Here is an 18,073-nt window from a genome sequence, read left to right as displayed (position 1 = left end):
AGAAAAGGTGTCTTGTTTCGTAAAGTTCAGAAAAATTGAAGAACCCGTTGTTTGCCAGTAGTGCCCCATGCATTTCGACGGTCAGTAATTAATCAAGTACACGAGTCCATCATGCATTTGGGATGGAAAAAGACCCTTGACAAGACTTACCAATATTATTGGTTTGCTAAGATGAATAAATATGTAAGGATGTTTGTTGATAGCTGCATTACATGTAAAACTGTTAAGGGTTCATCTGGGAAGATACATGCCGAGTTACATCCAATTCCAAAAGTGAATGTCCCATGGCACACGGTGCATATCGACATTACTGGGAAATTAAGTGGGAAGAATGATCTTAAGGAATATATGATAGTACTTGTCTTAACAAAATTTGTTTATTTGTTCCATACTTTAAGATTAGATTCTGACAGTTGTATTCAGGCAATGAAATCATCTATTTCTTTGTTCGGGATACCGCAGCGTATAATAACTGATCAGGGTACATGTTTTACTAATGGGAAGTTTTCAGAATTTTGTACATCACAGAAGCTTAAGCTTCATCTTATAGATACATGAGGAAGCCGTGCAAACGGTCAAGTTGAACGTGTGATGAGTACAAATAAGAATCTACTGACAGCGTTTGAATCGAGTCACCGACCGTGGCAAGATGCTTTAGGTGAGGTACAACTTGCCTTAAATCGCACAGTTAGTAGTGAAACCAAAGCAAGTCCCCTAGAGTTTTGGGTTTGATTCCACCATATGATACAGAGATGGAGATAGATTAAATTAATGCTAGAAATAGGGCAATTGAAAATATGAACAATCAAGCTAGTTATGACAAAATAAGGTATGATAAAAATAAAGCAGCAGTTCAACGACATAAAATTGGAGATTATGTTTTACTGAAAAATGAAGAAAGTCATCAAACTAAATTGGATGTAAAGTTTAAAGGACCATTTTTGGTTAGTTAAGTTCTAGAAGGAGATAGATATATCTTGAAGTCATTGCATAATAAGAGAACTTATAAATATTGTCATGAAGATTTGAGAAAGATGCCAGATGGTTATGTTTCGAGTGAATTGGAGTGCCCGCCTGAGACTTGTTGAAATGGTTATAATATATCCGTTTGAGAGGACATGTTATGTGAAGACAAAATATCCATATAGAGTATGGAATGGTTGAAATGAAGTTGCAATAGACTTCGATAAGAAAATGTATGTGAGTGGCGGATGTGTTTGAGAATTCGAATGGAAATAACCTGGCGGATGCAAAGTTTATGCATGGTTGATATATGACAATATTTGATTGAAATGTATAAGTTAAAGATATGGTTTTGAGGTTTGAGCGATCTGCGTCATAGGGCAAGCACAAGTGAAAGACGAAAGTTGGAACATGGCGTGTGGCGCTCTTGACGGGACTTTGCTCTTAATCAAAAGGAAATCATAGTAACGACAACTAGAGTTTTTTGAAGTTTTTTGAATTGCGGAGAAGCACATGGAATGAATGAATGTTAAAATGAATTTGATTATGAGAATAAGAATTGAAATTTGTTTATAATGTTGTGAAGAATGTAAAATAATGAAAGATTATGAAATAAGAAAAAAAAAATGTTAAGCGTTAGGTAATATATCGAATAAATAAATGGTATTTGAAATTGATGAGTAAAAGAAAATACAAGCTATAATCACGGACTTAAAAGTCATATTTGTAATATTAAGATTACAGTACACGAGGACGTGTAATTGTCAGAATGGCCGTGTCGGATCTTAAATTATGGTAGTCAGTGTAAAAGAATTAAATCAAATACGTGTACCAAGCGACAAATCACGTCTCTGGACTCTAACGGTTGCTTGTTAGCATGCTTTGTTATATCTATTTGCCAGATGGTCAGGATAGTTCGATGCAAATATGAGAGAGAGAGTTGTTGTGTAAGGTTAGCGGTTTGAGAGAGGAATACGCACTACGATTGTTGTGCGTGTATGCTTGAGCCACTGCGAGAGACAGAGATTCAAGAATGTTCGTTGCAGCATTTTCTGGAAAGCATTTTCGGTATGCTAGGATTCTGGCGAGCAGTGACCACTCAGCAGTCTCGATTTGACAGTGGTGTGATCAAGTATATTCGCAGTATACAATCAGTGCGATAAAAATGGAAAATCTTAATGACAACCCGACATCAGAAGTGGGGTCAGTGGCGTACTATTATGGAACTGCAAAATCGCTATGCAAGCGTCTGTGCGTCCACAAAATCAAGTGGTTTTGACAAAATTTAACCCAGATGTAACTGGAGGTGATGCGACTCAATGGTGTGCAACGGCAAGCATTATTATGGACGAACAGCAGATTAATGGCAGCGCACTTATCATGATGTTGAGTAGTTGCATGCAGGGCAGTGCTTCAGCGTGGCTTCCACAGATCTGTTATCCCGGCATTAATTTGGAGCAGTTTAAATCTATTTAAACAGCGTTTTGAGATTAAGGAAACGTCAGCAGCTATGTTCCTGAATCTGCTGAACAGCCGTCCAGCCCACATGAGCCCCCATGAGTGCCCTGCAGTGTACGCAAGCCGTATGGTGACGTCATTGACCACAAAATAGCGCAATATGAACGCCGAAAAAATAGCTATATTCACGGTACTTGCGCATATGGCCAATTTTGACAACCGTTTGCAGCGTATGGTGTTTTCGTCATATGTACAAACTAGAAGTCAACTCCAGATGGAACTGAAAGCATTTACATTTGACAAAAAGCGGAGTGCTGGAAGTACTGATGGTAATAGCGGCGACTACAAGCGAGCCAAAATTGTGTGCCACTTTTGCAAGAAGCCAGGACATAAAATGGAGGAGTGTAAATTAAAGCGGTCTGGATCGGAGAATAAACAGCATCGAGATTTGCAGAATGAGACCTGTTACCGGTGTGGACAACCTAGGCATCTTGAGAATCGGTGCACGAACAATGCAGCTAAATCTGGAGCAGTTACTGAGAAGAAATATAATCAATGTTTTGTGGCTGAGCCGCCAGGAGTTTTGACACACCAGGGTGAGAACTTTCCTATTTGTTTTGACTCTGGAGCAGAATGCTCGCTTATACGAAGTAGTGTTGCCGATAAATTTGATGGCAAACTTATTAATAATATTGACATAATAAGAGGTATTGGCGACGCTGGCATTTCCAGTAAGCTACAAAAACTATCGAAATGTATAATTAATGAAAATAATGTAGAAATACTATTTCACGTCATAGCAGATAAGCATCTTACAAATGATATTGTTATTGGTAGGGATATCCTTAATCAAGGATACGAAATCATCTTGACACCTGATAAATTTGAATTTGTTAAGTCTAAATCTGTAAACGTCTGTGAAGTATCTGAGCCATCTGCCCTGTTACTTAATGTTGATACTGAAATGATTGGTAATGACAAGGAAAACTTAATTAAATTACTTAAAGACTATTCAGCTGCATTTATTGATAGAATCCCTTGCACAAAGGTTAATACGGGTGAAATGACTATTAGATTAATTGATCCAAACAAAACTGTGCAGCGGCGTCCATATCGCTTGAGTCCAAATGAAAAAGAAATTGTGCGTGAAAGGATAACGGAATTGTTAAACTGTAACATTATTCGACCTAGTTGTTCTCCCTATGCTAGCCCTATACTCTTTGTTAAAAAGAAGAACGGATCCGATCGACTTTGCGTTGACTATCCTAAACTGAACAGCAATACTGTTTCTGTCAGATATCCCTTACCACTGATCAACGATCAGATTGCTAGACTTGCGGGTGCAAAATATTTTACTTGTCTGGATATGGCTAGTGGATACCATCAGCCCTATACTCTTGGTTAAAAAGAAGAACGGATCCGATCGACTTTGCGTTGACTATCGTAAACTGAACAGCAATACTGTTTCTGTCAGATATCCCTTACCACTGATCAACGATCAGATTGCTAGACTTGCGGGTGCAAAATATTTTACTTGTCTGGATATGGCTAGTGGATACCATCAGCCCTATACTCTTGGTTAAAAAGAAGAACGGATCCGATCGACTTTGCGTTGACTATCGTAAACTGAACAGCAATACTGTATCTGACAGATATCCCTTACCACTTATCAACGATCAGATTGCTAGACTTGAGGGTGAAAAATATTTTACTTCTCTGGATATGGCTAGTGGATACTATCAGATACCCATTCATCCCGATTCTGTTGAATATACCGCGTTTGTTACACCTGATGGGCACTATGAGTATCTGACGATGCCACTTGGCCTCAAGAATGCCCCGTCTGTTTTTCAGAGAGCCATTATAAACGCATTGGGAAATCTTGCATATTCTTATGTAATAGTCTATAACGACGATATAATGGTGGTGTCATCTACCATAGAATTAGGTATGAAAAGATAGAGGATTATGTTGGATGTATTGACTGCAGCGGGATTCTCTTTTAACATAGCAAAATGTGGATTCTTAAAAACTACTGTACAATACTTGGGGTATGAGGTACGAGCTAGAGAGTTAAGGCCTAACCCGTGAAAAATTCCTTGCCACCACCGCAAACAGTTCGTGGCGTGAGACTATTTATAGGATAGGCGTCCTATTTCCGAAAATTCGTCCCTCGGTTCTCACAAATTATGAAACCAATATATTCCTTAACTTCGAGTAAAAGTGTGTTTAATTGGAATAACAAGTTGGAAGATATTATAAAAAATATTATTGCTATCCTTATAAATGAGCCTGTACTTGTTATTTTTGTTCCAAAACATCCAATAGAGTAACACACAGATGCAAGCTCTTACGGTTATGGTGCAATGTTAATGCATCGAATCAATGGTAGTCCTCATGTAATAGAGTATTTTAGTAAAACTACTTCCCCTACAGAGTCTAGATACCATTCATACGAATTGGAAACCTTGGAAGTGGTAGAATCCGTTAAACAATTTCGTCATTATTAAGTAGGTCGTACGTTTGTAGTGTATACTGATTGTAATTCTCTTAAATCATCGCGGGCAAAGATTGATCTAACACCAAGAGTGCATCGTTGGTGGGCTTATTCGAAGTCATTTGATTTCAAAATCGACTATAGAGAAGATAAGCGCATGGCGCATGCGGATTTTTTATCAAGAAATCACATTCAGGAAGCCACCAAAGTTGAAAAGTCTTTAGTCCCTGAAAAGCGTGTAAACTTGCAAAAATCTCAAGTGACTGGCTTGCTGCTGAACAGCGCCAGGATTCTGAAATTACTGATATCATTAACAAACTTAACTCTAAAGAGTTGACAGATGAAGTTGCACAGACTTATGAGTTGAGAAAAGGTGTCTTGTTTCGTAAAGTTCAGAAAAATTGAAGAACCCGTTGTTTGCCAGTAGTGCCCCATGCATTTCGACGGTCAGTAATTAATCAAGTGCACGAGTCCATCATGCATTTGGGATGGAAAAAGACCCTTGACAAGACTTACCAATATTATTAGTTTGCTAAGATGAATAAATATGTAAGGATGTTTGTTGATAGCTGCATTACATGTAAAACTGTTAAGGGTTCATCTGGGAAGATACATGCCGAGTTACATCCAATTCCAAAAGTGAATGTGCCATGGCACACGGTGCATATCGACATTACTGGGAAATTAAGTGGGAAGAATGATCTTAAGGAATATATGATAGTACTTGTCTTAACAAAATTTGTTTATTTGTTCCATACTTTAAGATTAGATTCTGACAGTTGTATTCAGGCAATGAAATCATCTATTTCTTTGTTCGGGATACCGCAGCGTATAATAACTGATCAGGGTACATGTTTTACTAGTGGGAAGTTTTCAGAATTTTGTACATCACAGAAGCTTAAGCTTCATCTTATAGATAGAGGAGGAAGCCGTGCAAACGGTCAAGTTGAACGTGTGATGAGTACAAATAAGAATCTACTGTCAGCGTTTGAATCGAGTCACCGACCGTGGCAAGATGCTTTAGGTGAGGTACAACTTGCCTTAAATCGCACAGTTAGTAGTGAAACCAAAGCAAGTCCCCTAGAGTTTTGGGTTTGATTCCACCATATGATACAGAGATGGAGATAGATTAAATTAATGCTAGAAATAGGGCAATTGAAAATATGAACAATCAAGCTAGTTATGACAAAATAAGGTATGATAAAAATAAAGCAGCAGTTCAACGACATAAAATTGGAGATTATGTTTTACTGAAAAATGAAGAAAGTCATCAAACTAAATTGGATGTAAAGTTTAAAGGACCATTTTTGGTTAGTTAAGTTCTAGAAGGAGATAGATATATCTTGAAGTCATTGCATAATAAGAGAACTTATAAATATTGTCATGAAGATTTGAGAAAGATGCCAGATGGTTATGTTTCGAGTGAATTGGAGTGCCCGCCTGAGACTTGTTGAAATGGTTATAATATATCCGTTTGAGAGGACATGTTATGTGAAGACAAAATATCCATATAGAGTATGGAATGGTTGAAATGAAGTTGCAATAGACTTCGATAAGAAAATGTATGTGAGTGGCGGATGTGTTTGAGAATTCGAATGGAAATAACCTGGCGGATGCAAAGTTTATGCATGGTTGATATATGACAATATTTGATTGAAATGTATAAGTTCAAGATATGGTTTTGAGGTTTGAGCGATCTGCGTCATAGGGCAAGCACAAGTGAAAGACGAAAGTTGGAACATGGCGTGTGGCGCTCTTGACGGGACTTTGCTCTTAATCAAAAGGAAATCATAGTAACGACAACTAGAGTTTTTTGAAGTTTTTTGAATTGCGGAGAAGCACATGGAATGAGTTAAATGTTAAAATGAATTTGATTATGAGAATAAGAATTGAAATTTGTTTATAATGTTGTGAAGAATGTAAAATAATGAAAGATTATGAAATAAGAAAAAAAAAATGTTAAGCGTTAGGTAATATATCGAATAAATAAATGGTATTTGAAATTGATGAGTAAAAGAAAATACAAGCTATAATCACGGACTTAAAAGTCATATTTGTAATATTAAGATTACAGTACACGAGGACGTGTAATTGTCAGAATGGCCGTGTCGGATCTTAAATTATGGTAGTCAGTGTAAAAGAATTAAATCAAATACGTGTACCAAGCGACAAATCACGTCTCTGGACTCTAACGGTTGCTTGTTAGCATGCTTTGTTATATCTATTTGCCAGATGGTCAGGATAGTTCGATGCAAATATGAGAGAGAGATGTTGTGTGAGGTTAGCGGTTTGAGAGAGGAATACGCACTTCGATTGTTGTGCGAGTATGCTTGAGCCACTGTGAAAGACAGAGATACAAGTATGTGCGTTGCAGCATTTTCTGGAAAGCAGGTATGCTAGGACTCTGGCTAGCAGTCTCAAGTTGACAGTGGTGTGATCAAGTATATTCGCCGTATACAATCAGCGCAATAAAAATGGAAAATCTTAATCATAATCGGACATCAGAAGTGGGATCAGTGCCAACTCCTGCATTTTCTGGTAGACTCCTATTAATAAACTTGCCGTCCTTAGCCAATCGTAGAACGATGCTAGGGATAACCTTTATTTTTAACCTTATCCATGGTGATGTGGAAAGTGCTGACTTGTTGAGTTAGCTTAATTTCTATGTACCATGTAGAACTACTAGATCCTATATCCCATTAGTGTTGAGCCACTGTAGAACCTCCTTTGAACTGCATGAACCTTTTAGAGAGCTATGTGCAAATTATAATGATTTGTACACACTAATCTCTAAAGTAGATACCCTTCCCAAATTAAAATCTTTAATACTAACACACTTAGTAAGCATGCAAGCTAACAATCTGGCAGCACGCCGGTAGTCAATTTCCTCGTATTCTGTCCTATATTTTCCATCGCGCCTACTAACACCTAACCCAAACAGGCACGTGCCTGGTGTCATACGGGCATTTGAATGTACTGACCTTAGTGCATCAACGTCCAATTCCAGAAAAAAAAAAAGTGGATTCTTAAAAACTACTGTACAATATTTGGGGTATGAGGTACGAGCTGGAGAGTTAAGGGCTAATCCGCGAAAAATTCTTGCGTTAAATTCCTTGCCACCACCGCAAACAGTTCGTAGCGTAAGACAGTTTATAGGATTGGCGTCCTATTATCGAAAATTCGTGCTTCGGTTCTCACAGATTATGAAACCGATATATTCCTTAACTTTGAGTAAAAGTGTGTTCAATTGGAATAACGAGTTGGAAGATATTAGAAAAAATATTATTGCTATCCTTATAAATGAGCCTGTACTTGTTATTTTTGATCCACAATATCCAATATCCAACAGATGCAAGAGTATTTCAGTAAAACTACTTCCCCTACAGAGTCTAGATACCATTCATACGAATTAGAAACCTTGCCAGTGGTAGAATCCGTTAAACAGTTCCGTCATTATTTAGTTGGCCGTACGTTTGTAGTGTATACTGATTGTAATTCTCTTAAATCATAGCGGACATAGATTGATCTAACACCAAGAGTGCATCGTTGGTGGGCGTATTTGCAGTCGTTTGATTTCAAAATCGAATATAGAGAAGATAAGCGCATGGCGCATGCGAATTTTTTATCAAGAAATCACATTCAGGAAGCCACCAAAGTTGAAAAGTCTTTAGTCCCTGAAAAGCGTGTAAACTTGCAAAAATCTCAAGTGACTGGCTTGCTGCTGAACAGCGCCAGGATTCTGAAATTACTGATATCATTAACAAACTTAACTCTAAAGAGTTGACAGATGAAGTTGCACAGACTTATGAGTTGAGAAAAGGTGTCTTGTTTCGTAAAGTTCAGAAAAATTGAAGAACCCGTTGTTTGCCAGTAGTGCCCCATGCATTTCGACGGTCAGTAATTAATCAAGTACACGAGTCCATCATGCATTTGGGATGGAAAAAGACCCTTGACAAGACTTACCAATATTATTGGTTTGCTAAGATGAATAAATATGTAAGGATGTTTGTTGATAGCTGCATTACATGTAAAACTGTTAAGGGTTCATCTGGGAAGATACATGCCGAGTTACATCCAATTCCAAAAGTGAATGTCCCATGGCACACGGTGCATATCGACATTACTGGGAAATTAAGTGGGAAGAATGATCTTAAGGAATATATGATAGTACTTGTCTTAACAAAATTTGTTTATTTGTTCCATACTTTAAGATTAGATTCTGACAGTTGTATTCAGGCAATGAAATCATCTATTTCTTTGTTCGGGATACCGCAGCGTATAATAACTGATCAGGGTACATGTTTTACTAATGGGAAGTTTTCAGAATTTTGTACATCACAGAAGCTTAAGCTTCATCTTATAGATACATGAGGAAGCCGTGCAAACGGTCAAGTTGAACGTGTGATGAGTACAAATAAGAATCTACTGACAGCGTTTGAATCGAGTCACCGACCGTGGCAAGATGCTTTAGGTGAGGTACAACTTGCCTTAAATCGCACAGTTAGTAGTGAAACCAAAGCAAGTCCCCTAGAGTTTTGGGTTTGATTCCACCATATGATACAGAGATGGAGATAGATTAAATTAATGCTAGAAATAGGGCAATTGAAAATATGAACAATCAAGCTAGTTATGACAAAATAAGGTATGATAAAAATAAAGCAGCAGTTCAACGACATAAAATTGGAGATTATGTTTTACTGAAAAATGAAGAAAGTCATCAAACTAAATTGGATGTAAAGTTTAAAGGACCATTTTTGGTTAGTTAAGTTCTAGAAGGAGATAGATATATCTTGAAGTCATTGCATAATAAGAGAACTTATAAATATTGTCATGAAGATTTGAGAAAGATGCCAGATGGTTATGTTTCGAGTGAATTGGAGTGCCCGCCTGAGACTTGTTGAAATGGTTATAATATATCCGTTTGAGAGGACATGTTATGTGAAGACAAAATATCCATATAGAGTATGGAATGGTTGAAATGAAGTTGCAATAGACTTCGATAAGAAAATGTATGTGAGTGGCGGATGTGTTTGAGAATTCGAATGGAAATAACCTGGCGGATGCAAAGTTTATGCATGGTTGATATATGACAATATTTGATTGAAATGTATAAGTTAAAGATATGGTTTTGAGGTTTGAGCGATCTGCGTCATAGGGCAAGCACAAGTGAAAGACGAAAGTTGGAACATGGCGTGTGGCGCTCTTGACGGGACTTTGCTCTTAATCAAAAGGAAATCATAGTAACGACAACTAGAGTTTTTTGAAGTTTTTTGAATTGCGGAGAAGCACATGGAATGAATGAATGTTAAAATGAATTTGATTATGAGAATAAGAATTGAAATTTGTTTATAATGTTGTGAAGAATGTAAAATAATGAAAGATTATGAAATAAGAAAAAAAAAATGTTAAGCGTTAGGTAATATATCGAATAAATAAATGGTATTTGAAATTGATGAGTAAAAGAAAATACAAGCTATAATCACGGACTTAAAAGTCATATTTGTAATATTAAGATTACAGTACACGAGGACGTGTAATTGTCAGAATGGCCGTGTCGGATCTTAAATTATGGTAGTCAGTGTAAAAGAATTAAATCAAATACGTGTACCAAGCGACAAATCACGTCTCTGGACTCTAACGGTTGCTTGTTAGCATGCTTTGTTATATCTATTTGCCAGATGGTCAGGATAGTTCGATGCAAATATGAGAGAGAGATGTTGTGTGAGGTTAGCGGTTTGAGAGAGGGATACGCACTTCGATTGTTGTGCGAGTATGCTTGAGCCACTGTGAAAGACAGAGATACAAGTATGTGCGTTGCAGCATTTTCTGGAAAGCATTTTCGGTATGCTAGGACTCTGGCGAGCAGTCTCAAGTTGACAGTGGTGTGATCAAGTATATTCGCCGTATACAATCAGCGCAATAAAAATGGAAAATCTTAATCATAATCGGACATCAGAAGTGGGATCAGTGCCAACTCCTGCATTTTCTGGTAGACTCCTATTAATAAACTTGCCGTCCTTAGCCAATCGTAGAACGATGCTAGGGATAACCTTTATTTTTAACCTTATCCATGGTGATGTGGAAAGTGCTGACTTGTTGAGTTAGCTTAATTTCTATGTACCATGTAGAACTACTAGATCCTATATCCCATTAGTGTTGAGCCACTGTAGAACCTCCTTTGAACTTCATGAACCTTTTAGAGAGCTATGTTCAAATTATAATGATTTGTACACACTAATCTCTAAAGTAGATACCCTTCCCAAATTAAAATCTTTAATACTAACACACTTAGTAAGCATGCAAGCTAACAATCTGGCAGCACGCCGGTAGTCAATTTCCTCGTATTCTGTCCTATATTTTCCATCGCGCCTACTAACACCTAACCCAAACAGGCACGTGCCTGGTGTCATACGGGCATTTGAATGTACTGACCTTAGTGCATCAACGTCCAATTCCAGAAAAAAAAAAATGTGGATTCTTAAAAACTACTGTACAATATTTGGGGTATGAGGTACGAGCTGGAGAGTTAAGGGCTAATCCGCGAAAAATTCTTGCGTTAAATTCCTTGCCACCACCGCAAACAGTTCGTAGCGTAAGACAGTTTATAGGATTGGCGTCCTATTATCGAAAATTCGTGCCTCGGTTCTCACAGATTATGAAACCGATATATTCCTTAACTTTGAGTAAAAGTGTGTTCAATTGGAATAACGAGTTGGAAGATATTAGAAAAAATATTATTGCTATCCTTATAAATGAGCCTGTACTTGTTATTTTTGATCCACAATATCCAATATCCAACAGATGCAAGAGTATTTCAGTAAAACTACTTCCCCTACAGAGTCTAGATACCATTCATACGAATTAGAAACCTTGCCAGTGGTAGAATCCGTTAAACAGTTCCGTCATTATTTAGTTGACCGTACGTTTGTAGTGTATACTGATTGTAATTCTCTTAAATCATAGCGGACATAGATTGATCTAACACCAAGAGTGCATCGTTGGTGGGCGTATTTGCAGTCGTTTGATTTCAAAATCGAATATAGAGAAGATAAGCGCATGGCGCATGCGAATTTTTTATCAAGAAATCACATTCAGGAAGCCACCAAAGTTGAAAAGTCTTTAGTCCCTGAAAAGCGTGTAAACTTGCAAAAATCTCAAGTGACTGGCTTGCTGCTGAACAGCGCCAGGATTCTGAAATTACTGATATCATTAACAAACTTAACTCTAAAGAGTTGACAGATGAAGTTGCACAGACTTATGAGTTGAGAAAAGGTGTCTTGTTTCGTAAAGTTCAGAAAAATTGAAGAACCCGTTGTTTGCCAGTAGTGCCCCATGCATTTCGACGGTCAGTAATTAATCAAGTACACGAGTCCATCATGCATTTGGGATGGAAAAAGACCCTTGACAAGACTTACCAATATTATTGGTTTGCTAAGATGAATAAATATGTAAGGATGTTTGTTGATAGCTGCATTACATGTAAAACTGTTAAGGGTTCATCTGGGAAGATACATGCCGAGTTACATCCAATTCCAAAAGTGAATGTCCCATGGCACACGGTGCATATCGACATTACTGGGAAATTAAGTGGGAAGAATGATCTTAAGGAATATATGATAGTACTTGTCTTAACAAAATTTGTTTATTTGTTCCATACTTTAAGATTAGATTCTGACAGTTGTATTCAGGCAATGAAATCATCTATTTCTTTGTTCGGGATACCGCAGCGTATAATAACTGATCAGGGTACATGTTTTACTAGTGGGAAGTTTTCAGAATTTTGTACATCACAGAAGCTTAAGCTTCATCTTATAGATACAGGAGGAAGCCGTGCAAACGTTCAAGTTGAACGTGTGATGAGTACAAATAAGAATCTACTGTCAGCGTTTGAATCGAGTCACCGACCGTGGCAAGATGCTTTAGGTGAGGTACAACTTGCCTTAAATCGCACAGTTAGTAGTGAAACCAAAGCAAGTCCCCTAGAGTTTTGGGTTTGATTCCACCATATGATACAGAGATGGAGATAGATTAAATTAATGCTAGAAATAGGGCAATTGAAAATATGAACAATCAAGCTAGTTATGACAAAATAAGATATGATAAAAATTTATTTATTTATTTATATAAAGCTAGCGGTTGGTTGTAAACTAAAGGCTAACATAGGATATTGAGCATTGGCTGCTGTGGCCTACCGCTCGATTTAATGTATACAGATTTTAGTATTATACAAAGGACTTAAAGGCTAGATTTTGTGGCTGAGGTTGGCTTTGTGGAGAAAGGAGAGGATTTTCATTGAGTTTTCTGTTGTTGGGTTTGCGAGGAGTTGGTTTGGATTTTCGTGGGAGAAGGATGAGGTTCTATGTTGGGAAAGTGTAGTGCAGTCGATTAATATGTGTTTTATATCTATTGTGGCATTATTGCATAAAGGACAAGTGTTTTGTATTGTTCTATTAATATAGTGGGCGTTTGTGATTTGTGTGTGGCCTAGACGTAGTCTATTGATTATTATTTGTTGTTGTCTGCTAAGGTTTGTGGTTTTGAGGGAGTAGTTTAAAGGGGTGTTGAGTGCAATATGTTTGTACCAATGGTTGCATTGGTTTTGCAGATCTTTTTCTATGTGACTGTAGTAATTTTTGAGGTGTTGTGTGATATCTTTGGAGTTGAAGTTTTGGGTAAGAATGAGTGGATAATTGTAAGCTTCCTTGGCTGTTCTGTCCGCTCTCTCATTCCCTTTTATGCCTACGTGGCTTGGGATCCAGATAAGTATAATTTTGGGGAAGAGTTTGGTTATTATGTTTCTGATTGCGCTGGGGTAGTATGAGTGGTTGTTGGAGTTGGTTATGGCTCTTAAGGAAGATAGGGAATCAGAGCATATAGCGAACTTTCCTGAATTTTTCTTGCAGAATTGTACCGCTTCTACTATGGCTATAGCTTCGCTTGTGAGGACAGAAGAGTAATAGGGTAGGAGTCCGGTTTTAATGGTGTTGTGGTCGTTGGTTATGCTAAAGCTAACAATGTCGTTAGTCTATGAGCCGTCGGTGTAGAGGAATTGATGGTTGGGGAGGGAGTTTTTTATAGAGTGGAAAAGTTGGTGGAAGGTTATAGGGGGTGTGGTGTTTTTGTAGTAGTGGGATAGGGATGTGTTTGTGGCTTTTATGATTATTTCTGGGTTGTATATTTTGGATAGGTAGTTTTTAGCAGGGGAGAGATGGAGGGATATGGATTTGCAGGAGTCAATTATTGTATCAATTGTGCTGGGGTACCTGTATTTTTTTTGTTGGTTCGAGGAATTTGCCAATTGGGGAGTCATGCGAGTGGATCAGTTTAGTTGCTAGTTTGCTAGTGTGGTATTTTTGTCTGATTAGAATAGGGCTTATTTTTGATTCAGTCAGCAGATTATTTGTTGGTGTTGTTCTGAAGGCACCAAGCGCTGCTCCTATAGCTGTGTGCCAAATCAGTATGTGCGCATGCGGCAATCCTCTCTTCTGCCATTCTACTGAATACATCCAGCACCGCACAGATCCAAAAACTCCATGTTTCACAATAAAAAACCATCAGAGACTTGAGCTTTTGTCTGAAAACACGGGCTGTGATGTCATGCCTATCCCTATACGATTGTCCAGGAAATAACAGCTGTACTATCTCGTACCGAGCTGGATTGCATGTGAAGGTGATAAAGAAGTCTGGACGGCCGTAGCAACGAACATATGCCATGGCATCTTGAGCATATTCCTGCATGTGGCGTGGACTACCTATGTATGAGGGTGGCAAAATCGTGAGCTTTCCAACGTTGGTTGTATTACGGTCATTCATCACAGCATCCCGCAAATGTATATATTCATCGGACCGAAGTTTCGTCTGATTCAATCGGAGGAACAGCAAACGTTCTGTTTCAATTTTTGCATACATATCGACAATGTACTGATGAAACAACTGACGACATTTCAATATATGATTGTCACCGGTCCTCCGAACCATTAACCGGTATGAGTAAAAGTTAATCGAGCTGCACTTTTTATTCGTTTCTACACCATTGACTGGATCTACCATCCTCACATTGAAATGGTATCCATCGGCACCATCCCAGAAGATGAGTGGATACTGCAAAGCATCGTAACAACGGTGAGTTTCTGCGACGTTTAGCAATCGATCGTTTCGTCGATGGAGAATAATATCTCGAGGTTGGAACTGATCCCCGACTATGACAATTGCCACTTCGTCTATAGTTGGAGCATTATATCTCCTGATATGTTCTCCAGCAGGCGTTTTGTCTGCATGAATGACAATTTTATTGGTATCCGAAGGTATCATATCGATTGCTGTTTTGAATAAACGCACCAAATTGTTCCATTCGTGAAAAAGCTTCTGTAGCTGCGAAATAATGTGCCTCTTCAGCGAGGTATTGATTCCATAACGTGCATCTACTTCATCTCCATCATCACCAATGAAGTACATTTGAAGAAATTTGTGTTCGCTGTATGGGAACGGAAGCAGGGAACCTGCTTTGTGATAGATTTGTCCTTTGATTTTAAAAGTTGGCATGAATTGCGCATTTATAATTTCAGCACCAAATGACGTTGTTTGGAAGCAAGAGTTGTATTTCCTTATGTTCGACAGGAAATGCTTCGATTCAGCAGTAGATCCAGCGAATAGAGAGTGCAAAGGCTCTGGTGGTGCTTCAAGTTGAGGCAATTTCACTTTCCCGAAAGCGCAACACAATCCTTTTGGTTCGTTTTTGAATTTGAGAGCCTGACAGTATGTGCACACCTGATGCATCCGGCCAACGCGCTTCAGCTACCCTTGCCCTGTCGCGTTCATTATTTTGAGAGTGAATCAAATCGATTGCTGCAGAACGCGACTGCCTAACTCTCAATCGTTTTCTCTCAAGCCTATCTGCTCGTCTTTTTGCTGATTCTTCCTTGTGCATCTGCATTGCTCTCAGCCGCTCAGTCTCTTCTATGGAGGCCCGCTCTTCGTTAGTCATATTCGTAATCTTACGTCTTTTTGCTTCTGTATTGCGAGTACGACGACCCAAACTCGACTTCTTGGGTAGACTTCGTTTCTTACTAAAACTAAACAAAAAAATAAAATTTTAATCTCCTATTTCTTCTTTCAATATTTTTGGGATGTTTGACAGGAAATGCTTCGATTCAGCTGGCTGCCTGTAGTGGGCGCAGCAGTAGGGGCACGGGGAAACGCGAAAAAAAACTGATATATTCGCAAACGCAGATAAGCTATCAACATCAAAAGTAGACAATAACCGAGCTGGAACCTCAACGCATGTTGTGTCAAAATTTGGGCTTAAAAGGTTCAGAACTTTTCAGTGAACTTCCCAGTGACATTATCTGGTAGGCACCAAAGTAGCGAAGTCTGAAGCAGAAAAGATGTTCCGGTGTCTCTTGCTCTGTAGTTTGCTTACAGCTTCTACAGATTGTATTGTGTGACAGTCCCATCTTTATTGCATGCGATCCGATCGCCCAATGTCCCCTGGTGACTGCCGTGATCCTGCTGATATCCCGTTTGCTGTTGGATAGCAGTTCACTGGTTCGTTTTTTGTCGTATCTCAGCCAACATTCTTTTGGCCTTCAGTGCTCGCTCTGACTTGCTTGAAGTAGTCATGGATCCTTTTCTGGATCGCGTTTATGGAGATCGGTAGTTCAATGTACGTACTTAGCCCTGCTGTGCCTGCACGGGCTAGATTGTCTGCCTTTTCGTTCCCTGGGATCTCGTTGTGTCCCGGTACCCAGGTTACTTCTACCTCATTCTTATCAGCAAGTCTATTAAGGGCCTTCTTGCATTCTGCTAGCCGTGAGTTTGTTTTCACGGTAGCTAGGGATTTTAAAGCCGCTTGACTAGCCGAGTAGATCCGTACTTTGGTGTCCCTGAGGTCCTGCCTTGAAAAGAGTTCGACTGCTTCCCTTATGGTTAGTAACTCAGCCTAAAAGACCGTCGCTGAGTCTGAGAGATTAAATGCCTTTTCAATTCTCCAATTTTCAGCGTAGATCCTAGCCTCTACGCCACAGCTTAACTTAGAGCCATCGGTGTAGAGGAACACCTCGTACTTTACTACCACTTTGTGCCTGCTCCACATTTCCCTTGTTGGATATAAGGTCGACAATGCGTTCCCGAATTTCAACTCCGTAGTAGTCATGTAGTCAGTTTTTACGTTTGCATTTATACCATTGCTTACAAGAATCTTGCCGTGCCCGGCGCCGTATGCCCTCCAGCAATTGCTTGCCTTCAGTCTCACTGCGCTCTGTGCTGCAATGTGCTTAACGAACAGTTCTATCGGCATTATATATAAGATAGCATTGAGGACAGCCACGGGGCATGAGCGCATTGCTCCGTGTCAGCTTCGTTCTGTTGTATGCTCTAGTTAGTGCCGGGCACCATACTAGGGCCTTTATCTGGCAGTATATACGTAAACGTTTATTAACTGATGGTTTTTTTTTAATAAAGACAATCCAAATAATGATTATAGACGATCTATAATTGCATTTTTCCAACTTCATCTCCACAAGCGAAGTTACCAGTGTTAGTAATACAATTTATTAATGTTTTAAATATACTTACGGGATAAGGTTTTTTACTTCCGTTTGCTGTTCAGACTTTAAAAGTGAGTAGCCGGGTAGATTTTCCCCAGAATCAAACCAACCAAGCTCTGTGCGCAATTGGGCAAAGCATTCCAAGTGATGCCACAAGGGCTGACCACCATACTTCATTCCTACTTCAGTATCATAAACAGTTTTACGTATACGCACTTGATCTTTGCATATTTTTTGTTCACATCCACGACAGGAAGATCGACCGGATTTTGCATATTCAACTCCAAAATCTTTTAATGCTACGCTATCAACCTTTAAACGTTTTTTTCCAGTTTTTACACACACAACTTCAGGTACTGTAGCTGTAAAAACAAATGGAATTAAATGTAATGTGATATTTTATACTTTTTACACATACCAATAAGATGCTCTAAGTCCTTTTGGTCATTAAATCGTAGATTTTCAAAATTATAAATGTCTCCCACCGAGGCTGGTCGTTGTTTCTTAAAAAAACAGTTTTTATGAAACCAGTTCGGAACTTTCGCGTCGTGAAATGCAGACTAAAATAAAATCGAATAAATAATGTTATCTTTGTTATATTAACAAAAAA

The 18,073-nt window shown here is 38.6% G+C and overlaps 1 protein-coding gene across 6 annotated transcripts in view; it reads right to left on the bottom strand.

Moving 5' to 3' along the window:
- Positions 1-18,073, bottom strand: part of LOC110182511 (Poly-(ADP-ribose) polymerase) — a 252,219-nt gene that overhangs the window by 185,683 nt on the left and 48,463 nt on the right. For 4 of the 6 annotated variants that reach the window (XM_086826003.1, XM_086826005.1, XM_020950560.2 and 1 more), the window contains exons 2-3: positions 17,882-18,023; positions 17,492-17,825 (exon numbers count right to left, since the gene is read on the bottom strand). In XM_086826003.1, the coding sequence (XP_086682129.1) occupies positions 17,492-17,825; positions 17,882-18,023 (476 nt within the window). The remainder of the gene's footprint in view (positions 1-17,491; positions 17,826-17,881; positions 18,024-18,073) is intronic. The other 2 variants (XM_086826000.1, XM_086826002.1) reach the window with 1 other exon arrangement.

Source organism: Drosophila serrata, unplaced genomic scaffold (assembly GCF_035046125.1).
Source record: "Drosophila serrata isolate PLE 108 unplaced genomic scaffold, ASM3504612v1 contig_123, whole genome shotgun sequence".
NCBI classification, from domain to species: domain Eukaryota; kingdom Metazoa; phylum Arthropoda; class Insecta; order Diptera; family Drosophilidae; genus Drosophila; species Drosophila serrata.
This window is presented reverse-complemented; position numbering and strand designations above follow the sequence as displayed.